The following is a 21,107-nucleotide window of genomic DNA, read 5'->3' on the forward strand; positions in this document are numbered from 1 at the left end:
TTTATTTAATAATTTATTTCAGTAGATGTTTTTTATTTTTATTTTATTGGTGAATTTTGTTATAAATTATGTTTATATAACTCAAAACCGCTACCACCAGTCGGATAATCCCAGTCCAGGCACTCCGACGCACCAGCCCAGTTCATCCATTTCACAGCAGTAAGATTAAATAATATAAAACATTTTCATTTGTAGATCGGCTTTATCCCGGTCGACGTATCCAGAGTAGAAAATTGTACCCTGCCAGCCATATCCAACTCGCCATCACTCGACGTCACATCCCGCGGACGCAACAGACAACGCAATTACTGCTTATGTTACTTATTTCCCCTCGGAAGATTGAGCCCCCACCACAGGGATCAACCACGGCAGCCTCTCGACATGCTTCTGAGAATTCTGTTACAAATTTACTACGATCAAATGGAATTGGCACATTAATAGAAATAATTATCGCGATGGAATTGTTACATTGATAATGGAAATCTTAACATGTGGACTATGGAATAATTATTACAAATATAAATGAAAATGGAAAATTTTCAATTCTAAGCAATGGTTTTTACTTTATTCATTTGAAATTTAAATTTAAAATTGGCAGGCTTATTCAAATTTTTCACATTATAATTTCCTGACATTTTTATATTATGCAGTAATCTACATTTGAATTCAATATATTTTTTAAAACACAAACATGAAGCTTAAATTATTAAAAATTGGTGGAGATGTGCTTAAAATAAACTAGGGCATGGACCGTTTTAGATGTTGCAACATCTGAAAAAGAAGTACAACACGGCAGAAAAAATTTTCAAATATTTTCCAGCATTTGCAATCTGACCCACCTTCTGGATGAATTTTTGATTAGGTGATTGTTATTTGAAGAAAGGTTTTTTTGTATTTTTTTGTTTATTAATTTATTTTTATTTTAAAGGTTTAAGAAAAATATAATTATATAACTATATATAAAAGTTAGTTCTTCTTATGCTGGTTTCATCCCAGTTGAATGTCATTGAAAAACGCTCGAGAAACACACATGTAGTAATCTCTTTAAAAACATTCATTCAAATTACTTAAAATCAAATTTAGAATACCTACTCAAAATCAGTACTTAAGTACATCTTACAGTACTTCATGTACCACGTGCAAGCGTGATAGCTGAAAATATTACGTAAAATATTTAAAAAAAACTTTCTTATCTATGTATCATTCGAATATTGACACATTTTTTCATCTTACATTCACTGTCAGTTGAAAATCATTTAATAAATACGATTACATGAGCTGAAAACAGCAAAACAAATGACGTCAATAACAACAACATCAAAAAGATAACTCTACATGACATCAGCAATATCAACGATATTACGATCATCCGCATGATGCATGGTTACAGCAACAACAACACAACAAAACACAACAACACAGTACACACAACACATACACAGTACACACAACACATACACAGTACTGTACCGCCACCAACAGTACACATTAGAAAGATTAATGACTAGCAAGATGATGATAATGACATTAAAAATTACAAAAAGAACTATGCGTGATGGGGGTTATTATGATGATGATGATGATGATGATGATGATGATGATGATGATGATGATGATGATAGTGATGTTCAGTCACGCGTTAATATTACCATTGTTCCTTCCCAACTCCTAATTGTTCTTAATAATGACCGTGATTAAGATCTTTGATGATGATGATGATGAGGATGATGATGAGGATGATGATGAGGATGAGGAGGATGAGGAGGAGGAGTGATTTATTTATTTACACATTTATACAACTTGAAATTTTATGTAAATTTTTAATGCAAAATTTTGTAATCATTTACTAAACTGAAATATAAACTCGGGAATATAACATACTTTACACTTAATGCAACACTACAACCACGTGATCAAATACAACATGCCCACAAATTATAAATTGTATAAATAAAGGTTGTACATGTAAGCCCGGCTAGCTCAGTCGGTAGAGCATGAGACTCTTAATCTCAGGGTCGTGGGTTCGAGCCCCACGTTGGGCGTAAACTTTTGTTCTCTGCTTAGCAGAGAATGCTTCATGTTTAATGACATTTTTGCAAATCGTATCGGAATGATTCGGAATGTTTCGGAATGTTGGTTGTCTCGTTTGATCCAAGGAATGCTTTCTCTTTTTGAGTCTCGATTTCGTTCTGTTTCCTTTATTTGTAATAATTATCGTTTCGTCTAATCTTTGTTATCTTTATTTATTTATTATTAACTTGTTATTTGTTTTATTTATTCTTTGTTTTCATTATTATTATTGTTATTATTATTTGTTTTATTTATCGCTAGGATTGTAAACTGATTGTAAATTTCGTTTTAAACTGTTAAACCTAATAATAATAGTACAAATACAGTTTAAGGAAGAATGCATTGCATGGTTGCGTAAGACTTGTGTTTGCATTTGGTTCGTCTTATTCATTGGATGTTAATGGATATTGATGAGCTTGTGTAGCTGGTCAGTAACTGATCAGTAGTTGGTTAGTAACTGGTCAGTTGCTGGTCAGTGACTGGTTAGTAGCTGGCTAGTAGCTGATCAGCAGCTGGTCGGTAACTGGTTAGTAATTTATTCATTTGACAATTTGTTCATTTTTAATTACAGCAGAAATGGATCAACATCGCATTCAAAATTTTTATCGATTCGTTAACGAACCATATTGAACAAAATATTTCATTCCAGCTTTTTTTTCTTTGTCCGTTTGTGTTTGAGTGTGTGTGTGTTTGTGTGCATGTGCGTACTGATTGTGTGTGTGAGCGTGTCTGTGTGGTGGTGGTGGTGTGTGTGGTGGTGGTGGTGTGTGTATGTGTGGTAGTGTGCGTGTGGTTAAACGACTTTTAAAACAACATATTAGTTTTCAAAATGTTTTTTAATTTTTTGATTTGATGTTATTTTTCACAAATAAGGTTTGCTTTTGTTAGGTTGTTTTAATGGAAGGCCAGTTTATATATATAATATATATATATATATATATATTGTATATATATAATATATATATATATATATATATATATATTGTATATATATATATACAATAATTGTGAATTGCAGCAAAGATATTAAGTTATTAATGGTTGTATTTGAGATGCATGTTGAGAGAGATAGAGCCCTCATGTGTTGTATTTTTTTGCTGTACAGAGCGGTGCGTGTGTGTGGGAGGGAACAAATAAAGAACAAATCTGTGTGCGTGTGTGTGTGAACAAACAAAAAACAAATCTGTGTGCGTGTGTGCCTGGTGATCATTGGAAATATGCAGATAGTTATCTTGTAGCAGCTCCATTGATGAATACAAATGCACGTTGAGATAAAAGTAACGTACCTACTACGTTAACCAACCATCCAACCATACAAACAAACAAACAGCCCGCCTAACCTAACAACTGTCGCTCCACAATTATCTACACTCTACATCGTTACGTGTGTGAGTCTGCGAGCGTGTGTTTTTGTGAGTGTGTTTGTGTGTATGTGTTTGCGCGTGTGTGTTTTTCCGTGTGTGTGTGTGTGTGTGTGTGTGTGTGTCAGGATAAAGTGGAAGTTGGCATAGGATGGGTGAAATGAGAATGTTTATCGTCCTCTTGTAAATGAGTGCAATTATCTTTTTTTTGGAATTAGTTTGGAGAACGGAAATTACAAGCGGAGAAGGATTTTTCAACAAATGGCAGAATTTTCAAAAACTCTTATTCACATGTGCATGTTTATAAAAGATTAAAATAAAATTTTCTACATTCAGGCTTTTCCGATAATGCTCTGATTCATCAAAACTGTCCGACTTGTTCTCCATGGAATCTTTCCTACGTGTAATTTTTCAACAGTAAGGATTGTCAGAGAACTTAAGAACGCACATGGGATGCAGATTCATGGAAAATAAAACCATCTACATGCATTAACTCAAAAACTGGCAAAAATAGAGAAAAAAAAGAACCTGCAATCTTGCCAACCTGTGAATAAGATTTGTCGTCTTAACATTCCGTTCACAATTTAAAATATTCTGCCAGCTAACAGAATTGATATAACCACTTATTTTAATATAGGTAGCAATATTTAGTCACATTTGATAAATTGCTTTGATTTGTTTCATTTTTGACTTTAAATTTTTATGCCGTGAAAAAAGCTCCTTGATGAATTCAATAATTATTAATTTTTATGAATGGGGAAACAGGAAATGATGGGATATTTTTAGAAATGGGAGATAAATTGGATCAGCCAAAAAAGTTTGATCAGTCAGAAAAAATTTGAATCGTTGATAGGTTTGGAAGGGTATTCTCTGGTTTGATCTTGCTGATCTAGTCCTCTTCTAGAAGAGGCGTAAGTAGACGTTCACATATTTTCAGCTAACAAATTTTGCAATAACACGCTTAACAGTCTTTTAAATGCCATTTAATTCCAACAAAGTCTGGCCTTTGAATTTATAATCAATTTTTAACATCAAGTTTTTAGTCTTCATAAATTTTTTTGCTAACAATTTCCACAATGTAATTCTTTTGCTAACAATTTTAAAAAAGAACAAGTTTGTGATGATCGAACGTTTTAACATATTTTGAAATAACTTGACATATTTGCACGGGAAGGACTTTCTTGATGTTTCCTGATCTGATGAAGACCCCCACAACCTGTCAATCAATTCATGATATTCACTTTAAACATCAAATTAATCAGATAATAATGAGACCAAAGAAAATAAACGCATCCATTTGTGACTCCCTCTTATTTTTTTTTCTTTTCTCGTCATCATCAATATTTCCCTCCCACTTATCATCATTATCATCATCATCATTGACGTTATTGTCATCGTCATCACCACCACCATCATCATCATCACCACACTGATTCAGTTTCAGCTGATCATCATCATCATCATCATCATCATCATCATCATCATGCCATCTTCACCATCACCATTTTAACGGTGATGATTACATTATTATTGTAATTGTCTCCTTCCTCATCATATTCATACAAATTATTATATTTACAATCACATTTTCTCCTTTTTTGTACAGCAACATATGTGCGTGTCTGCGTGCGTGTGTGCGTGCATGTGTGTGTGTGTGTGTATTATAGGAGGTGTGTATAAGTTTGCGAGTGTGTATGCTTTTGTATCTCCGCTGTTACCTCCCGCCCAGCAAAACTTGTATGTATGTAGGTATGTATGTATGTTTATGTAATGATTTATGTATGTTTGTTTGTATTTATGTATGTATGTATGTATGTGTGTGTGTATGTATGCATGCCTGCATGCATGCATGTATGTATGTATGTATGTATGTATGTATGTATGTATGTATGTATGTATGTATGTATGTATGTATGTATGTATGTATGTATGTATGTATGTATGTATGTATGTATGTATGTATGTATATATGTTTGTATGTGTGTGTGTGTATATATATATGTATGTACGTGCGGGAAACAGTTGGCTGATGCAAGCTAGAGATGCGTTCGGTTGTTGTTATGAACATTATTTACGTAGGCAGGCAATCATATCAACTTAATTCATCAGCCGATGAAGATAACACATTAGCGATCGCTCCATGTAGAGGAATTCTTTCTCTCTTTCTTTCTCTCTCCTTTTTTGTCTCTCTCTCTCTCTCTCTTTCTTTTTTCTCTCTCTCTCTCTCTTTCTATTTTTTCGTTGTGTACTGTTCTCCTTTCAGTATATATTTTATCTATATATTAATATATATGTTAGATATTTTTGTACTGTTTCGCCATCAGTTTCTTCATCTTTTCATCTCCATGTTAAAAAAACAACAACAATAGCAAGTAAAAGAAGAAAAAATAGAAAAACAACAGCAATCCTTTTCTTGATGCAAAGTTTAACGTCTTTTTCTGCTGTTATCCTCCTGATATCTTCTGCCGGCAACGTGAACCATGCCTCTGAGCGGATGAACAATGTACAAAGACCAATGGATGTTACTTAGTACTATAAAATGGAAACTCAAGCCCATCGGGACTAAATTGGCCAAAACAGAAAAAAAATCCCTCACCAGAGAAGAAATGACGAGCAATTAAAGAGGTAATGTCGGAGTTGAATAAATATGATGTCATAATATTCAGTGATGGTTCAATAGACCCAGCTACCAAAGAAGAAGGAGCAGCAAGGATTGCTTAAAACTACAGCACATGCCGGATGCTGGTGAAGCAGTTATGAAGCAGAAAGGAGAGCAATAGAGATCTGTACAGAATGGCTCCAAAGGTTTGAAGAATGGGAGACTGCAGCAATAGTAACAGACAGCCCACCCATCATAAACTTGCTAGGGAGCATTAACAACAAGAACCCGGATAGCATTCAAACAATGGAGAAGATAAATAGTTTTGAAGCACGTAATGAAAGTGTAACGTTAGCTTGACGACAAGGACGTTGTGGAGTTGAGGCAAACGAAGAAGTAAAAAAGGCGGCTAAAGGGAGCAGGTTTCTTCAAAAATCCAACAAGTTAAATACACAATGTATAACACAGATGTTAATAAACCAGTTGGTTCCAGGAAAGGTTATAACTCGCGATAGATGTAAAAACGTGTATACAAAAGCCATTAATATCTGTGAGGAGAAACTTGGCAAGCAAGCAAGAACGAACCTCAGCCGTTTTAAAACTGGTCACCACATGAATCTTTGGGACTATAGAGCACGAATTGGCATAATAAATGAAAACCAATAAAGATTGTGTCCTGATGCTGAAGAATGGATTGAACATCTCTGGATGAAATGTCGGGCCATGGAGGAGATGAGGGGCAGGTATGGTCTCGGTGCACAACAGGGGGAAATGAGTGAGGGCCCGATGGAGGCTGCCAAGATGGTGGCAGAAATTTTGGAAAAATTGGGAAGAGAATGATTAGTCGATCAGCGAGCAACTACAACTACAACAACAACAAAACAGCAACAACAACCACAACAACAACTACGATAATGATAATGCCGATGTTGTTGATGATAATGATAGTGATGATGATGGTGCTGCTACTACTGCTGATGATGATAATGGTGACACGAAAAAACAATGGTTGTGATTGTACTATTAAAACACAGATTAACTAAAAGTTATATGGGTAGATGGATAGATGAATGAATGGATGGATGGATGGATGGATGGATGGATGGATGGATAGATGGATGGATGGATAGACGGATGGAAGAATAGAAAATTGGATGTATAAAGCGATGGATTAAATGAATAGATGGTTGGATGGATGGATATATATATATATATATATATATATATATATATATATATATATATATATCGAAAAAACTACGAACATATTAACGCCAAACATTCGGTAGAATTTATAGAATATTGTAAAAATTATGGTCTATTACCAACATATATAAATATATATATATATATATATATTTCAAAAATTCAACACTACTTTCAACATTGTTCAACTTTTTTATATTTTTTTTTAATTTATTAATTTCAGAGAAATTAGACATTTTATTGTTTTTTAAAAAATTTTTATTAAATAAATTTGCAAATAGCTATTTCGAGTTATAAATAACTCATCTTCAGTGCATTATATATAAGGTATGTAAGATATTTGATATAAAGGAACAAGTAATTATTAATTTATATAAATTATTTAATTAAAACAGAAAACCAATAAAATAAATTTAATAACCATAAACAATATAAAACGCGAGTTTTAAAATTTTAACGGCAAGATTGTTTATATTATGGTTGTTAAGGTAAATATCAACGCTCAGCCGAGAAGCGCGAATTAATTTATTGAATTAACTACATATTATTAATATTATTTTGACAATATTTAAAAACATTATTATTATTATTATTGTTAACGTTATTATTATTATTATCATCGCTGTGGTTCTTCTTGCTTCTTGTGATGATGTTCCATTTCCAACTGATATTTGCGCTGTGGGTTGTAGCATTGGTATCTACGTGTTGGCACTGTTGTTGTTGTTGTTATTGTTGATGTTGTTGTTGATGTTGTTGTTGGTGTTGTTGATGTTGTTGTTAAAGTTGTCACTATTGGTATGATTGTTGTTTACATCATCAATATTGTTGGTGATAACATTGTTATAATTATTGCTGTTGTCGTAATTGTTGTTGTTATAATTATAATGATTGTTGTTTTTATTTAGTAGTCTATTTGAAGGTAGAATGTTGTTAGGCTGTACTTGAATGTTCATGGAGGGATTTTTGTTTTGTATGAAAATTGATTCAAGATTTAAGTAAAATAGAAGGTAGACGGTATTCAGCTATTTTCAGGTTTGTGATGTTGTTGTTGCAATAAACTATTTGCGTGTTATTTAACATTTGTCGTGTTAAAGTGAATAAAAGTTGAACAATGTTGAAAGTAGTGTTGAATTTTTGAAATGTTGCGTTAACAACAGTCTGTCACCAATATATATATATATATATATATATATATATATATATATATATATATATTTATATTGGAGTTTTTTGTAGACAATAAATCTATGAATTTCCTACTTGATTTTAAGTTATAGCTTTTAGGGGGTGTAAGGTGTAATTATTTTGTTGAGAATTTTTGCAATAGGATAAGTGATCGCAGGTTTTGGCTAATTATTGAGAGAGAGAGAGAGAGAGAGAGAGAGAGAGAGAGAGAGAGAGAAAGAAAGAGAGAGAAAGAGAGAGAAAATTGATGGACAGATAGAAGAATTGATAGATGAATGGATAGATAATTGACCGTTGTTTAGCATCGTGGCATGAATGTCATTTGTACATTGGGATGACAGTGGCTGGCTGTTGAGTGAGTTGAACCTGTAATGTAAAATGCATTAACTGGGTGGTTAAATGGCTATAAACAATTAATTAGCTTACTAATTAATTATTCTATTTATTCATTGACTAATTTATTAATTTATTTATTATATAATTAATTATTTTGTTGTTAACGTTGTAATTAAATTAAAAAGCTGTTGTCGTCGTGATGTGATAGCTAGATGATGATGGTGATGAGGAAGGCGATGATGATGATAATGATGACAATGAGAATGATGATGACTACGACGATGATTATAATGATGATAGAGAGGATGGTATTGGTGGAGTAATGACGATGCTGATGACGATGATTATGCTATAGAATGATTTGTAGGAGATTTTTTCAATGTTTTTTTTTCAATTTAAACATGTTTGCCATTTTTTAACTATAATTATGATTGTTTTTATTCTTACCATCGTCGTCATCATCATCATCTTAACTACCATCACCATCACCATCATCATCGTCACAACCATCATTATCATCATCATTATCATCATTGATTAGTACTCAGGACATTGATGTTATGGTTCATCACATCTTCAACATCAGCCGCAACAGCATCAACAACAACATCAACAACAACAACAGCAGCAACAACAACAGCAACAACAACATCAACATCAACAACATCAACAAAAACAATATCAACAACAACAACATCAGCATCAACAACAACAAAGTCAACAACAACATTACCACCATCGTCAACTGATCAGAAAATTTTATGGTAATATTTGAACAAATGAATGACCAAACAAAGATAACACAAATACGCCTGCCAAACACACAAACACACAGACACACACACACACAAACACATATAAACACACACAAGCACACATTATCCCGCGACGCAAACAACAACAACAACAACGATAAAAACAACATGGACGATAAACACGACAACACAAAAAGACATTTTTGAAATAGCGCAAATGGGCGTGTCCAGTTGATGTGATGCCAGCCAATAGGAGTTGAGAATCAGTATTTGAGCGAGCCAATCATGTTTCAGATCGTTTCCACATATTAACGTTTTCAGCAGGAGTTGTCTTATCTCTTCTGTCCATCAATCCTCCTCTCATCTTCAATATTTATTTCTTCTTTACGCTCCTTTTCTTCCTTCTGTCGTTGTTGTTGTTATTTTTGCTGCTGTTGTTGTTGTCGTTATGGTTTTGGTTTTTGTGATAGTCCATGTTATCATGCTAGTAGTATTCGTTGTTGTTGTTGTTGTCGTTATGGTTTTGGTTTTTGTGATAGTCCATGTTATCATGCTAGTAGTATTCGTTGTTGTTGTTGTTGTTTTTGGGTCAGTAGTTGTATTTGTTCTGATGTTGTGGTTATGTATTGTGGTCTGTTGATAAAGTTGTTGACGATGAAGTTGATGGCACTGCTTCCAATGTTTTGATATTGTTGTTAAAACAACAGTGGATTGTTCGCATGATGTTTATGTATACATTATTTTACACGAACGTGGTTTGAAATTTAAATTTTCAAATTATTCCGGCAGATTGAATTGCATAAGTGGATCACTTTTCATTGAAACATCTAAAATCAAGCTGATCTTTTCATCGTTAAAACTGTTTTCTAACTCTAACAAGCGAGAAGCATTATAAACAAATGCCAACAACAGCGCCAGACATGCCTTCTATGAAAATGTACAAACATCACGACAAGTGTTTGTAAGAATTGTGCATTGTACACATTGATGTACATACACATTCGATACACACATGCATTTGATATACGTACGTGCACGCACATTTATGATTGGAGCGGATAGTGAATCGAAACAGACACTGAAACAATTGCAGATGCGTCAATTTGTTCGCTTTCACAGCATTCAGAACATGTTCACATTATTCAGAACATGTTCACAGCGTTCAGAGCATGTTCATAGCGTTCAGAACATGTTCACAGCATTCGGACTTTTGGCAACATGTTCGCAGACATGTAGATGGAGATACACGCAAAGAAACAATCGCACATCCGTGCACATACAATTATACATATTTTTAGAATGCATTGCACATACATACATTGCATCCAAACAAAGTTGAGATATTTTATTTTCTTCTAATCAAAATTAAGATGACAACAAATACAAACGTACATCAAAACACACATGCATCTGTGCGCATGCACTTTTTTGTTTACACACACAAATACACATACATTCATCCACACTTGAAACTGCACACACATATATCTCGATTGAACACAAACATGCTCACAGACTGTTAAATGTTGAAAACTTTTCTTCCTTCTCTTGAACTTACAACTTATAATTGAGATTCATTTGTGAATTATACTTAACTAACAGGATTTTTGTTGCAGTTGTTGTGGTTGTTGGTGGGATGTTGATAATGGTGGTGCATGTTTCAATGAAAGTTCAAATGTGTCAACATCATCTCTTTTAGTGACGCCACATCTTTTAATGAATGAATGAATGAATGAATGAATGAATGAATGAATGAATGAATGAATGAATGAATGAATGAATGAATGAATGAATGAATGAATGAATGAATGAATGAATGAATGAATGAATGAATGAATGAATGAATGAATGAATGAATGAATGAATGAATGAATGAATGAATGAATGAATGAATGAATGAATGAATGAATGAATGAATGAATGAATGAATGAATGAATGAATGAATGAATGAATGAATGAATGAATGAATGAATGAATGAATGAATGAATGAATGAATGAATGAATGAATGAATGAATGAATGAATGAATGAATGAATGAATGAATGAATGAATGAATGAATGAATGAATGAATGAATGAATGAATGAATGAATGAATGAATGAATGAATGAATGAATGAATGAATGAATGAATGAATGAATGAATGAATGAATGAATGAAGACCTCTTCCGCAACCATTTAAAGTTAAACTGAAGAGATGTAACAAGTGTGATAATTGCACCGTGTGTGTGTGTGTGTGTGCGTGTGTGTGTGTGTTTGTTTGTTCCATGCATGTTCATTTAGTGTACAGTCTTGTCCAACAATAAAATGCACACACACTTTAAATTTTAAGCTCTACACATACTACATACAACATGCAAGCGTAAACACAGGCATACTTGTGAAATACGGTGTTCAAAAAGTAAGCCTAACACCCACAAACAGACGCACGCACACACTCACACACGCAGACACACGCACACACACACACACACACACACACACACACATGCAGTAACAACAGTTAAACGGACCTTAACAAGATTTTCATTGTTATTCGTGACACCCTCAAGCGTTATAATGATGCCACACTCTTCTGCTTTATGTGTATCTGACCGAACATGTTGGTACTGTGTGTGTGTGTGCGCGCCTGTGTGTCTATATATGTTTGTATGTATGCGTGTGCTTGTGTGTATATGTGTGCGTGTGTGTGTCTGATCGGATGTATGTGTGCATGTTTCTATAAACGTACGTACGTATGCGTAGGAATGTGTTGCAATAATGCAGTTGTGCAAATGACAAAATAAACGAATGCCAAAATAACTGAATTCATAATTTCCACAAATATCCCATATATATATATATACACACACACATATATATATATATGTTTAAGACTGTCGTAGAAGATACAATTGTTAAGAAATATCACCGCATTTTCAGATTTGATCAGTTTCTGGTTCAGCTTTTCAACAATTCTTAAAGTATTTTTATCATCGTCTTATAACTTATTTATTTAGGAATCAAAATTTTTGACTTCTTCATGCATGCCACATGTGGAAGTTTAAGTGTGATGATGTGTGTGTGAGCGCGCACGGAATGTTGGTATGACGGCCAGCAACCAATCGCTAATGATTTCGAAAATATATGTCACAGAGAACGTTACTTATCATGCATCCATGTTCCATTGTGTATGAGTGAAGTATGTAAAGAAATATATACATGTAAGTAAATATATATATATATTATATTGCACATATATATATATACACTGTACGTATTTGTGATGATGTGTGCGTGTGTATGGAGGAGAGGGTGGAAGTATATAAGAGGAAGATGCTTGCAGAGATGATTTTTTGATGTTTGGTGAACGAATTTTTGAATGTTTGCTCGTTTGCACTTGAAAAATATTTTTAAATTTGATTTGTTGTTAATATTTCTTAAAAAATTTAAACAATTGATTTTAAATTAGAATTAATATTATTTAACAGGTAAGCCAGGAATAATGATTTGTTAATAAACTTCAAAGCAGTACACATATGTGTAAACGTTTTTTTTAACGAATTTTGAAGATGTTTTTGAAGTTGTTGATGTCTGATGTTTTATAACTACAATTCCATCCAAATATTTTTCCACTTTGTTGAGCAGTAGCAACTGTAGCAGCAGCAGCAGCCACTGATTAACATCTTCATCATCGGCGAGATCTCTTGCAGGTTCTACCATCATGCACCGATTGAAGTCAATGAAAGCATTCAAAAGAAGTGCTGTTGATGAGACTGATTGTGATGACAGCAACAACGGTAACAACAACAACATAAACAACAACAATTTAGCTAACAACATTAACAAATTTTATGGCAACCACATCAACAACATTAACATCAAAAGTGGTGACGTTTATTGCTCACAAAGTAAGAAACGATGCACTAACGACATTCGACTTTTAAAGCAAATAAAACATAGGAACAACAGAAACAACAAGAAGATTAAAACATTCTTAAATTCTGATCAAAATGACAATAAATGTGGTGTTACTATCCCAACTAACAACAACAACAACGACAATAGCAGCAGCAACAACAACAACGACGACATCAGTTGTACAGAATTCACAAAAAACGACCAACTACCTAACATGAAGGAGAACAAAGCGGCACAGAAGCTGCACAGGAGCAACGAAGCCAGGAACGGCAGCGATGACCAGAGTAACAATTCGAACGAAGACGACACGATGCAGAAAGAGAACGATGACACATGCAACCAATGTGAAGGTCTCACAACGGAGAGATGCACCACCGGGGACCAGCTCTTAAACAGCACGATGACGACCTGCTGCTTCAACTCCGCTCTCTCCTCAAAGTCTTTCGTCAATTTTGTCAGCAAGAAATTATCTAAAAACAAATTTGTGAAATCCTTCTTCACGCCAACAGCGTCGTCATCTTCATCTTCTCTCTTGACGTCATCGTTCTCGATAGCTGCATCATTTCCGGCGCTGAAAGACAGACACAACCTCAGCAGCAGACCAATGTCTTTCAGCATTGACAACCTGCTAATGAAAAATAAAGCTAGTCTTGAAGCTAAAAGAGGTGGCGATGATGAGGAGGATGATGATGGTGGTGATGATATAAACGAAAATTTTAACATTGATGATGACGACAATGACGATGATTACATTAACAATAATGATTTCAAGCATTTTGGCGCAAGAAATTTTACGAACGGAATTCGTTATCCGAAAAAAAAACATTTGGACCGGAAAGCAAGTGATGACATAATTGATAATGATGTTGTTGAGGATGTTGTTGATGAGGATTGCAACATGGATAGCCGCAATGGTTACGAAGAAGGAGAAGATGAGGAGGATGGCGTTGTTGAAAATGTCTGCAATGTTATTAAGCCAGCAAGCAGCAACAAGATGATAAGAAAACTTCATAATTGGAGTCATCATGAAGACCAACCACACACTCATCTTCCATGTAGAAATCCATCCAATCCCACGTCAAGGATGATGTCACGTGATAATGAAAATTACACCAACAATATCAATGCGCCACCACCATCATCATCATCCACTTCTTCGTCATCATCATCGTCATCATCTTCTACATCATCATCCACTTCTTTGTCATCTAAATCTTCTTTTGTGCCAGAATTTTTATTTTCCTCACCTTCATCATGCAAAAGTACGTCAGTGCTTTTTAAGAACCTAAAAGCAACAGCAGCATCAGCAGCAGCAACAACAACATCATCCACAATTTCTCTTTTATCAACAACTATTCCATCTTATTTAGGCGCGATAAACAAGAAAAAGAACAACAATACATCCGTCCACAACAACCCAAACAGTTGCTGCACGGAGAGAAATAAACAGAGAGTTCAAAGTAAGTTGGATGCCTCACCCACTCCAACCACAACAACATCAGCGCTCTTTGCGACATCAGCCTCAACTTTTTCAACTAACAATGACAATGCATTTGACTACAAAACAACAAATTACAGGAACAGCAGCAGCAGCAACAACAACAACAACAACAATAATAATAACAACAATGATAATAATAATACTATTAGTAATATTAATAATAATACTAACGACGATCACAACAACAGCAGCAACAACAACAACAACATTATAAGCAACAACTCGGTTTTTGAAAATATTTTTGCTTACTCTTCACCGGTCGCCAACTTGGTTTCAAACCACGACAAACACATTTTGTCACACAACACCAATATCAACAACAACTCTCCCAGTTCAAACCACAGTAAAGATTTTACTACCAGCAATAACGCTAATACGATCAACAAAAACATCATCAACAACAACAACATCAACAACATTAACAATAACAACAACATCAACAACAACAACAACATCAGCAACAACGATCCACTAGCTGATGTTCAATGCAGATTAGAGACCAAGGATTTGTGGGACAAATTTTTTGAACTTGGCACTGAAATGATAATCACAAAATCTGGAAGGTTAATTTGGTTTACCGTTGAAACTATTACGTTGAGAATTATAAAAAAAAAATGTAACTTCATATTTGATTTGTTACAAAGGCTTGAGGAAAAAAACTTCAAAGCGTCAACATTTTAATACAAAACACAAAACAACACTCACGACACACCACATAGAACAACACAACACAACACATAACGCAACACTGCACAGTACAACACACAGCACACAACACAACACAACTCGTGCAACATGCAGAAGAATGTTTCCAACATTGAGGGTTTCATTTTCCAATTTGGTTGCTGACTTGGAGAGATGCAAGTTCAATGTTCTCATGGATATCGTGCCGGTCGATAATAAAAGATACAGGTTGTTACCATTAACCGTTAACACACAATGCTGTTCCTCTCAATCATTTCGTCGCTGCTCTTTAATACTTACATTGTTTGGTTGTTCAAGTTTTCAACGTTTATCTTTATTTTATCATTTCTATTTCCTATTTTCATACACCCCTCATACACTCTACACACACACCTCAAACACTGAATACACACCAGGTATGCCTACCATCGTTCCTCGTGGTTGGTTGCGGGCAAGGCAGACCCTCCCCTCCCCACCCGCCTCTATATGCACCCCGACTCACCCTTCACTTACGAACAGTTGACCAAGCAAACTGTCTCCTTCGAGAAGATCAAACTGACCAACAACATGTTGGACAAAACTGGACACGTCTGTTTTTTATCGTTTCTCTTCACATTTGTTTCTCGTGTTTCTCAACAAACGACATCTTTGTTAAGCATTATCATCTTCGCGCTCATAGCTAACTTTCTGCAAACTATCAATTTCTTATAGTATAATTTCTCTGCTAAATTGCTTTGTTGGCATATTGTGCAGCTGTAACGACCGACGCTCGTGTGACCTGGTCTGGTAACTCCATTAAAATAATTTGTTTGAATTTTAAAAAACAATGCAGTTTATGATTAAATTTTGAAATAAATTAAATGAAATTGTTAAGTTGCATTTCGGAATTGCGGTTGCGTATCATATTTACGCTTAAATGGATTATATGGACACACGTTTTAAAAGTTTCATCCTGGTTTGCAATTTATATACATTACTTTCTCTTGTAACTATCATCACCACATTATTGCACTTTCAGCATTGACAACATCATCCTTTTGTCGTCGACATCATCATCGTCATCACCCACCATCATGATCATCATCATCACCATTATCATCATCATCATTTCACAACACCTCATGCACTTCAGCAGATCATACTGAACAGCATGCACAAGTACCAGCCACGCATACGATTGGTTTTGAGGGAGAACCTGATGAACGATGCATCCACTGAAGTCCCTTCCACATCATTATCATCATCATCAACAACAACTGCATTGTTGTCTACAACAACAACATCATCATCAAACGAGTGCTCAAAAATTTTTGTGTTTCCGGAAACGATATTCATTGCTGTCACCGCCTATCAAAATCAATTGGTAGGCTTCCATTTTCTTTGCATGTTTGTTTGCAAGTTTCTCTGCAAGTTCCTCTGCATGTTCCTCTGCATGCTCCTCTGCATGCTCCTCTGCATGCATGGTTCTTCTTCCTCATTATCATTCTCTAAAATATTTTTTGAAATATCAAATTATGTTGGTTTTAATTTTGACTTAAAATCACAAAGTTTTGTAACAATATAGAACAAGCAACTTCTAAAAATGCGTGAAATTCGAACCAAGCCCAATTTTTGATATTATGATGCAAAATGCAAAAATGTTTGAGCATTTGTGCATTGATATGAGCAATTATGTTTTAAAATGGTTGCATGAAGTTGCCCGCCTGCATTTCAACAGTGATTGGATGCATGTGATTACGAAAGCCTTTCAATACACTTTTTGGAAAAAAGTAGAATTTAAAATTTTATAAAAGAGCAAATTTTTCGAGCATGTTATAAAAGAACAAAATGTGAAATTATTGCGGGACCTGCAAGAACTGCCATGTGCATGTTTTCTAGCAAGTCGATAGATCATGTGCTTACTGTCTTTTAAACATACGTAATTTTTTAACACAAGTTATACCACACATATCTTGGCGAATATTTTAAAAACGCTTTGTGTATTGTTGTACACTCATATCCCAAGTTTGTATGCAAGAAGTTTGAAGTATATATCATGCTACAACAACAGACAAGCAAACAGACAAAAAAACAGACAAACAAACAGATAGACAAAGCAGACAGGCTAAACAAATAAATATTTCAACCAACCAAAAACAGATAACCAAGCTGAAAATCGACAGCAATCCATTCGCCAAAGGATTTCGTGATTCATCGAGACTCAGTGATCTGGATAGGTTGTTGTTGCTGTGTATCGCTGTGTACTCATATTTAATATTTACTGTTGTTGTTTTGTTGTTGCATGTTTTTGTTTTGTTGTTTGAAACAGACTGCTTTGCTGTTTGTTTTGTTATTTTTATTGACGAGTTAGTAAGAAATTATGTTGTTGATTTTTTTTAAGATGTGTGTGTGAACTATGTTGTAAGATGTGTTGGTTGTTGCAAGATGTATTGGTTGTTGCAAGATGTGTTGGTTGTTGCAAGATGTGTTGGTTGTTGCAAGATGTGTTGATTGTTTCATGATGTAATGGTTGTTGCAGATTATGTTAACTTTCAAAACAAACGTATTTTTTTATTAGTTTAAAAGGCTCTCTTGGGAGTGAAAACATGTTGTGTTGGTGGAAAAATTTGTCGACCACATTTTATTTTATTGAGTGCATGTTGCGACGCTGACAACTCAAACGAAACGTTATTTATACAGGGTTTTGTGTTTAGCATGATGTTTTTAATATTGCTGTTACATTGCTGTTTGCATATATTTGTTCCTTGGCACACTGCGGTTGTTGTGTATGCCGTGGTTGCATTGTTACTGTTGTAAATTTTGTATTTATTTGATGACTTGTTGTAAGTTGTAACATGTTGTAACAGATAAAGAAACAAGTGATTTTATTGAACTGAATATTAATTATTTGCTCACACATATATCTAGATATATATATATATCTTACAATATTTTTACAATATTCTATAAATTCTACCGAGTCCGTTAGAATTTATAGAATATTGTAAAATATATATATATATATATATATATATATATGTATATAGAAAGAGAGAGAGAGAGAGAGAAAGAGAGAGAGAGAGAAAAGTTGGCTTTGCTTTTTACCAGCTGCACCAAAACGTTCTTGACCGTGTTTTAATAGCTCCTTCATCCTAGGAAGTCCCTTTTAATGTTTTTTAAAAAGAACTTCATAACATTTTAAATTATTTTTTTTACCAGCCTAACAAACGGCAAATCTGGACAACTTTGACGGAGGCCAAAAATAAATTTGAACAAAGTTGAAATTTGATGGTGGAGCCAAAAACTACAAACATTGTTGCTATTGCTGCGAAAATTTAGCTGACTAACACTTTTTTTGGTCATCACGTCAATTTTTAGTCAATTTTAAAATTTTTGTTTCGATTTTCCCTGTTGCCTCTCTCTTTTCTAGATCCGCCAAATAATCTTTGCTGAAGCGGTCGAAATCATAATTAGATTTTTTGTTTTTGAGGACTTTGTTTGCGATGATTGGATTGTCTGGTTCGGTTAAAATATTTCCCATGTTAAAGCACCGTTTGGCGTTGAATCGACAACATGTGCTTGCATGTTTCAGATGTCAATTTGAACTTTTTACAAAACAGTCTGCTAAAAAAAAATTTCAAATATTCATTAGATTAATTATGAAACAGTTTCTAAATCATATCCAATTCTTATTCCTAGAAGCAACATTACATTTCAAAACGTAGGATTTAAAAGTTGATCAAATTTTGAATTTATTGGAAGTATTATTGATTGATTGATTGATTGATGTATATGTGGTAGAATTTCATCAAAAATTCAATCAATAAGATATGCAATCAAACTGAAATCGTTCTCAATATTGTTGTCGTGCTCCGGCGTTACTACACAGTTGTGATGTTGTTGCGATGCGATGCTTTTGCGATGTGATGCTGTTGCAACTACGATGTTGTGTCATTTGTATTGTTGTTAGTAGGTGTCGGTGTGTTTGCATGCCGTTGTTGTGTTGTTGTGTCGCAAATAAATTTATTGTGACACTTGTCCGAAAACAAATACGCACTCACTGACCACTTAACCTCTCTCTTACATTTTACGCTTATCTCTCGATTTCAGTTTCTTATACTATTTTTAGTTTCGTTGTTTGTTGTTGGCACTTCTTCGTGTTTATCATTAATTTTAATTAACAACAATGTAGTTGTGCCATTGAGATAAATTGTTAGTTCTAAACATCAATACCAACCAGCAGAGTTCTGTTTATTCAAAACAATTTATTTTCACAGGTATACATAAATCAGTACAAAACACGCCCACACACTCACACACCAGCAAACACAAACATATAGACAGACAGATAGATAGAACAGCAAACAAAACAGCCCAATACAACATACACCCATTTGAACGATGTACACATATATGTATGTACTATACACACATATTAGCACAACAACACGACACGCACACACACACACACACACATTTATATTAGCGGAGAACTGCAGATAGATGTTGAAGCAAATAAAGAGGAATGCATGCGATGACCTGTGAACCTATTTTTGTAGCGCTTCGTTGAGTTGCTAAGGTCATCAACTCCCTGCTTCCCTGTCCACCACATATACAGCATCTTTACAAGCATCTTCATCACACTCATCCAACAATTAATTTGTAAAATTGGTAAAATGAAATTCAAAACAAGCACAATTATAGAAGTGTTTAAAAATAATATTGTCAACTTATGCATTTGAAGAGAGTGCCAACAAGTAAATCCGTTAACTAAAATGAGATTCCGCTAAATAAAATTTTACATGTCACAACGTCAACATAAACAACACCAATATCATCATCATCAACAACAACATCATCACCAGCAACAACATCATCATCATCAACAACAACAACATTGACAGGGATGTGATGGGAGGCAGCATGCAGGGAGCGGGAATGTTTTTTGGGATGCCCTGTAGAGATTCGTACGACAACTACTTCCTCCAACAACATCATCTGCAACAACAACATCATCTGCAACAACAACATCATCTACAACAGCAACATCATCATATGCAGCAACAACAGTTCCAAAAACATTTATTCAACAACTTCAAAGACAAACTGGAAGGCGGTTCCACGTTCAGTCAATCAAGCGTGAACTCCGCCTACCAGCCAATCAATCACATTGATTCTGATCACGTGTTATCGAACGTTCGTCAGCAGATGATGAATAATATGAAAATAGCAGGTGCTGATGATGACTATTCGTGGCCCCTCCATTCATTGCACAATTTTTTGTCTACGGCCATAGCAATGAACAAATGCAGATGTTCAAATGTTCAACAAAAAATCGCAGATTGTAAATTTTCATGCATGTATAACTCAACTCTCACACACACACATATAATTTGTGTGTGTGTGGGTATGTATGTGTGTGTGTGTGTGTGTGCGGGATTAAAAACTTTTCACATTTTGCGCAAAAATTTATGTTGAAAAGCTGCAAGTATTAAAAAGAAAGTGAGTTTTAAAAGCAAGATGCAATGCA

The 21,107-nt window shown here is 34.4% G+C and overlaps 2 protein-coding genes across 2 annotated transcripts; one reads left to right on the plus strand and one right to left on the minus strand.

Moving 5' to 3' along the window:
- Positions 1-10,877: 10,877 nt before the first annotated feature.
- On the minus strand, positions 10,878-15,050 carry HELRODRAFT_66478 (hypothetical protein; the record flags this gene model as incomplete). The annotated part of the gene is made up of 3 exons (XM_009024181.1): positions 10,878-11,020; positions 11,940-12,026; positions 14,975-15,050. Coding segments are annotated over 3 exons (306 nt in total), but the record flags the coding sequence as incomplete, so codon positions are not given.
- A 326-nt stretch (positions 15,051-15,376) lies between these two features.
- HELRODRAFT_134299 (hypothetical protein) lies at positions 15,377-17,812 on the plus strand (the record flags this gene model as incomplete). Its single annotated transcript, XM_009024845.1, has 6 exons — positions 15,377-15,477; positions 15,716-15,829; positions 16,015-16,186; positions 16,734-16,817; positions 16,896-16,961; positions 17,738-17,812. Coding segments are annotated over 6 exons (612 nt in total), but the record flags the coding sequence as incomplete, so codon positions are not given.
- Positions 17,813-21,107: the final 3,295 nt, after the last annotated feature.

Source organism: Helobdella robusta (assembly GCF_000326865.2).
Source record: "Helobdella robusta unplaced genomic scaffold HELROscaffold_4, whole genome shotgun sequence".
NCBI classification, from domain to species: domain Eukaryota; kingdom Metazoa; phylum Annelida; class Clitellata; order Rhynchobdellida; family Glossiphoniidae; genus Helobdella; species Helobdella robusta.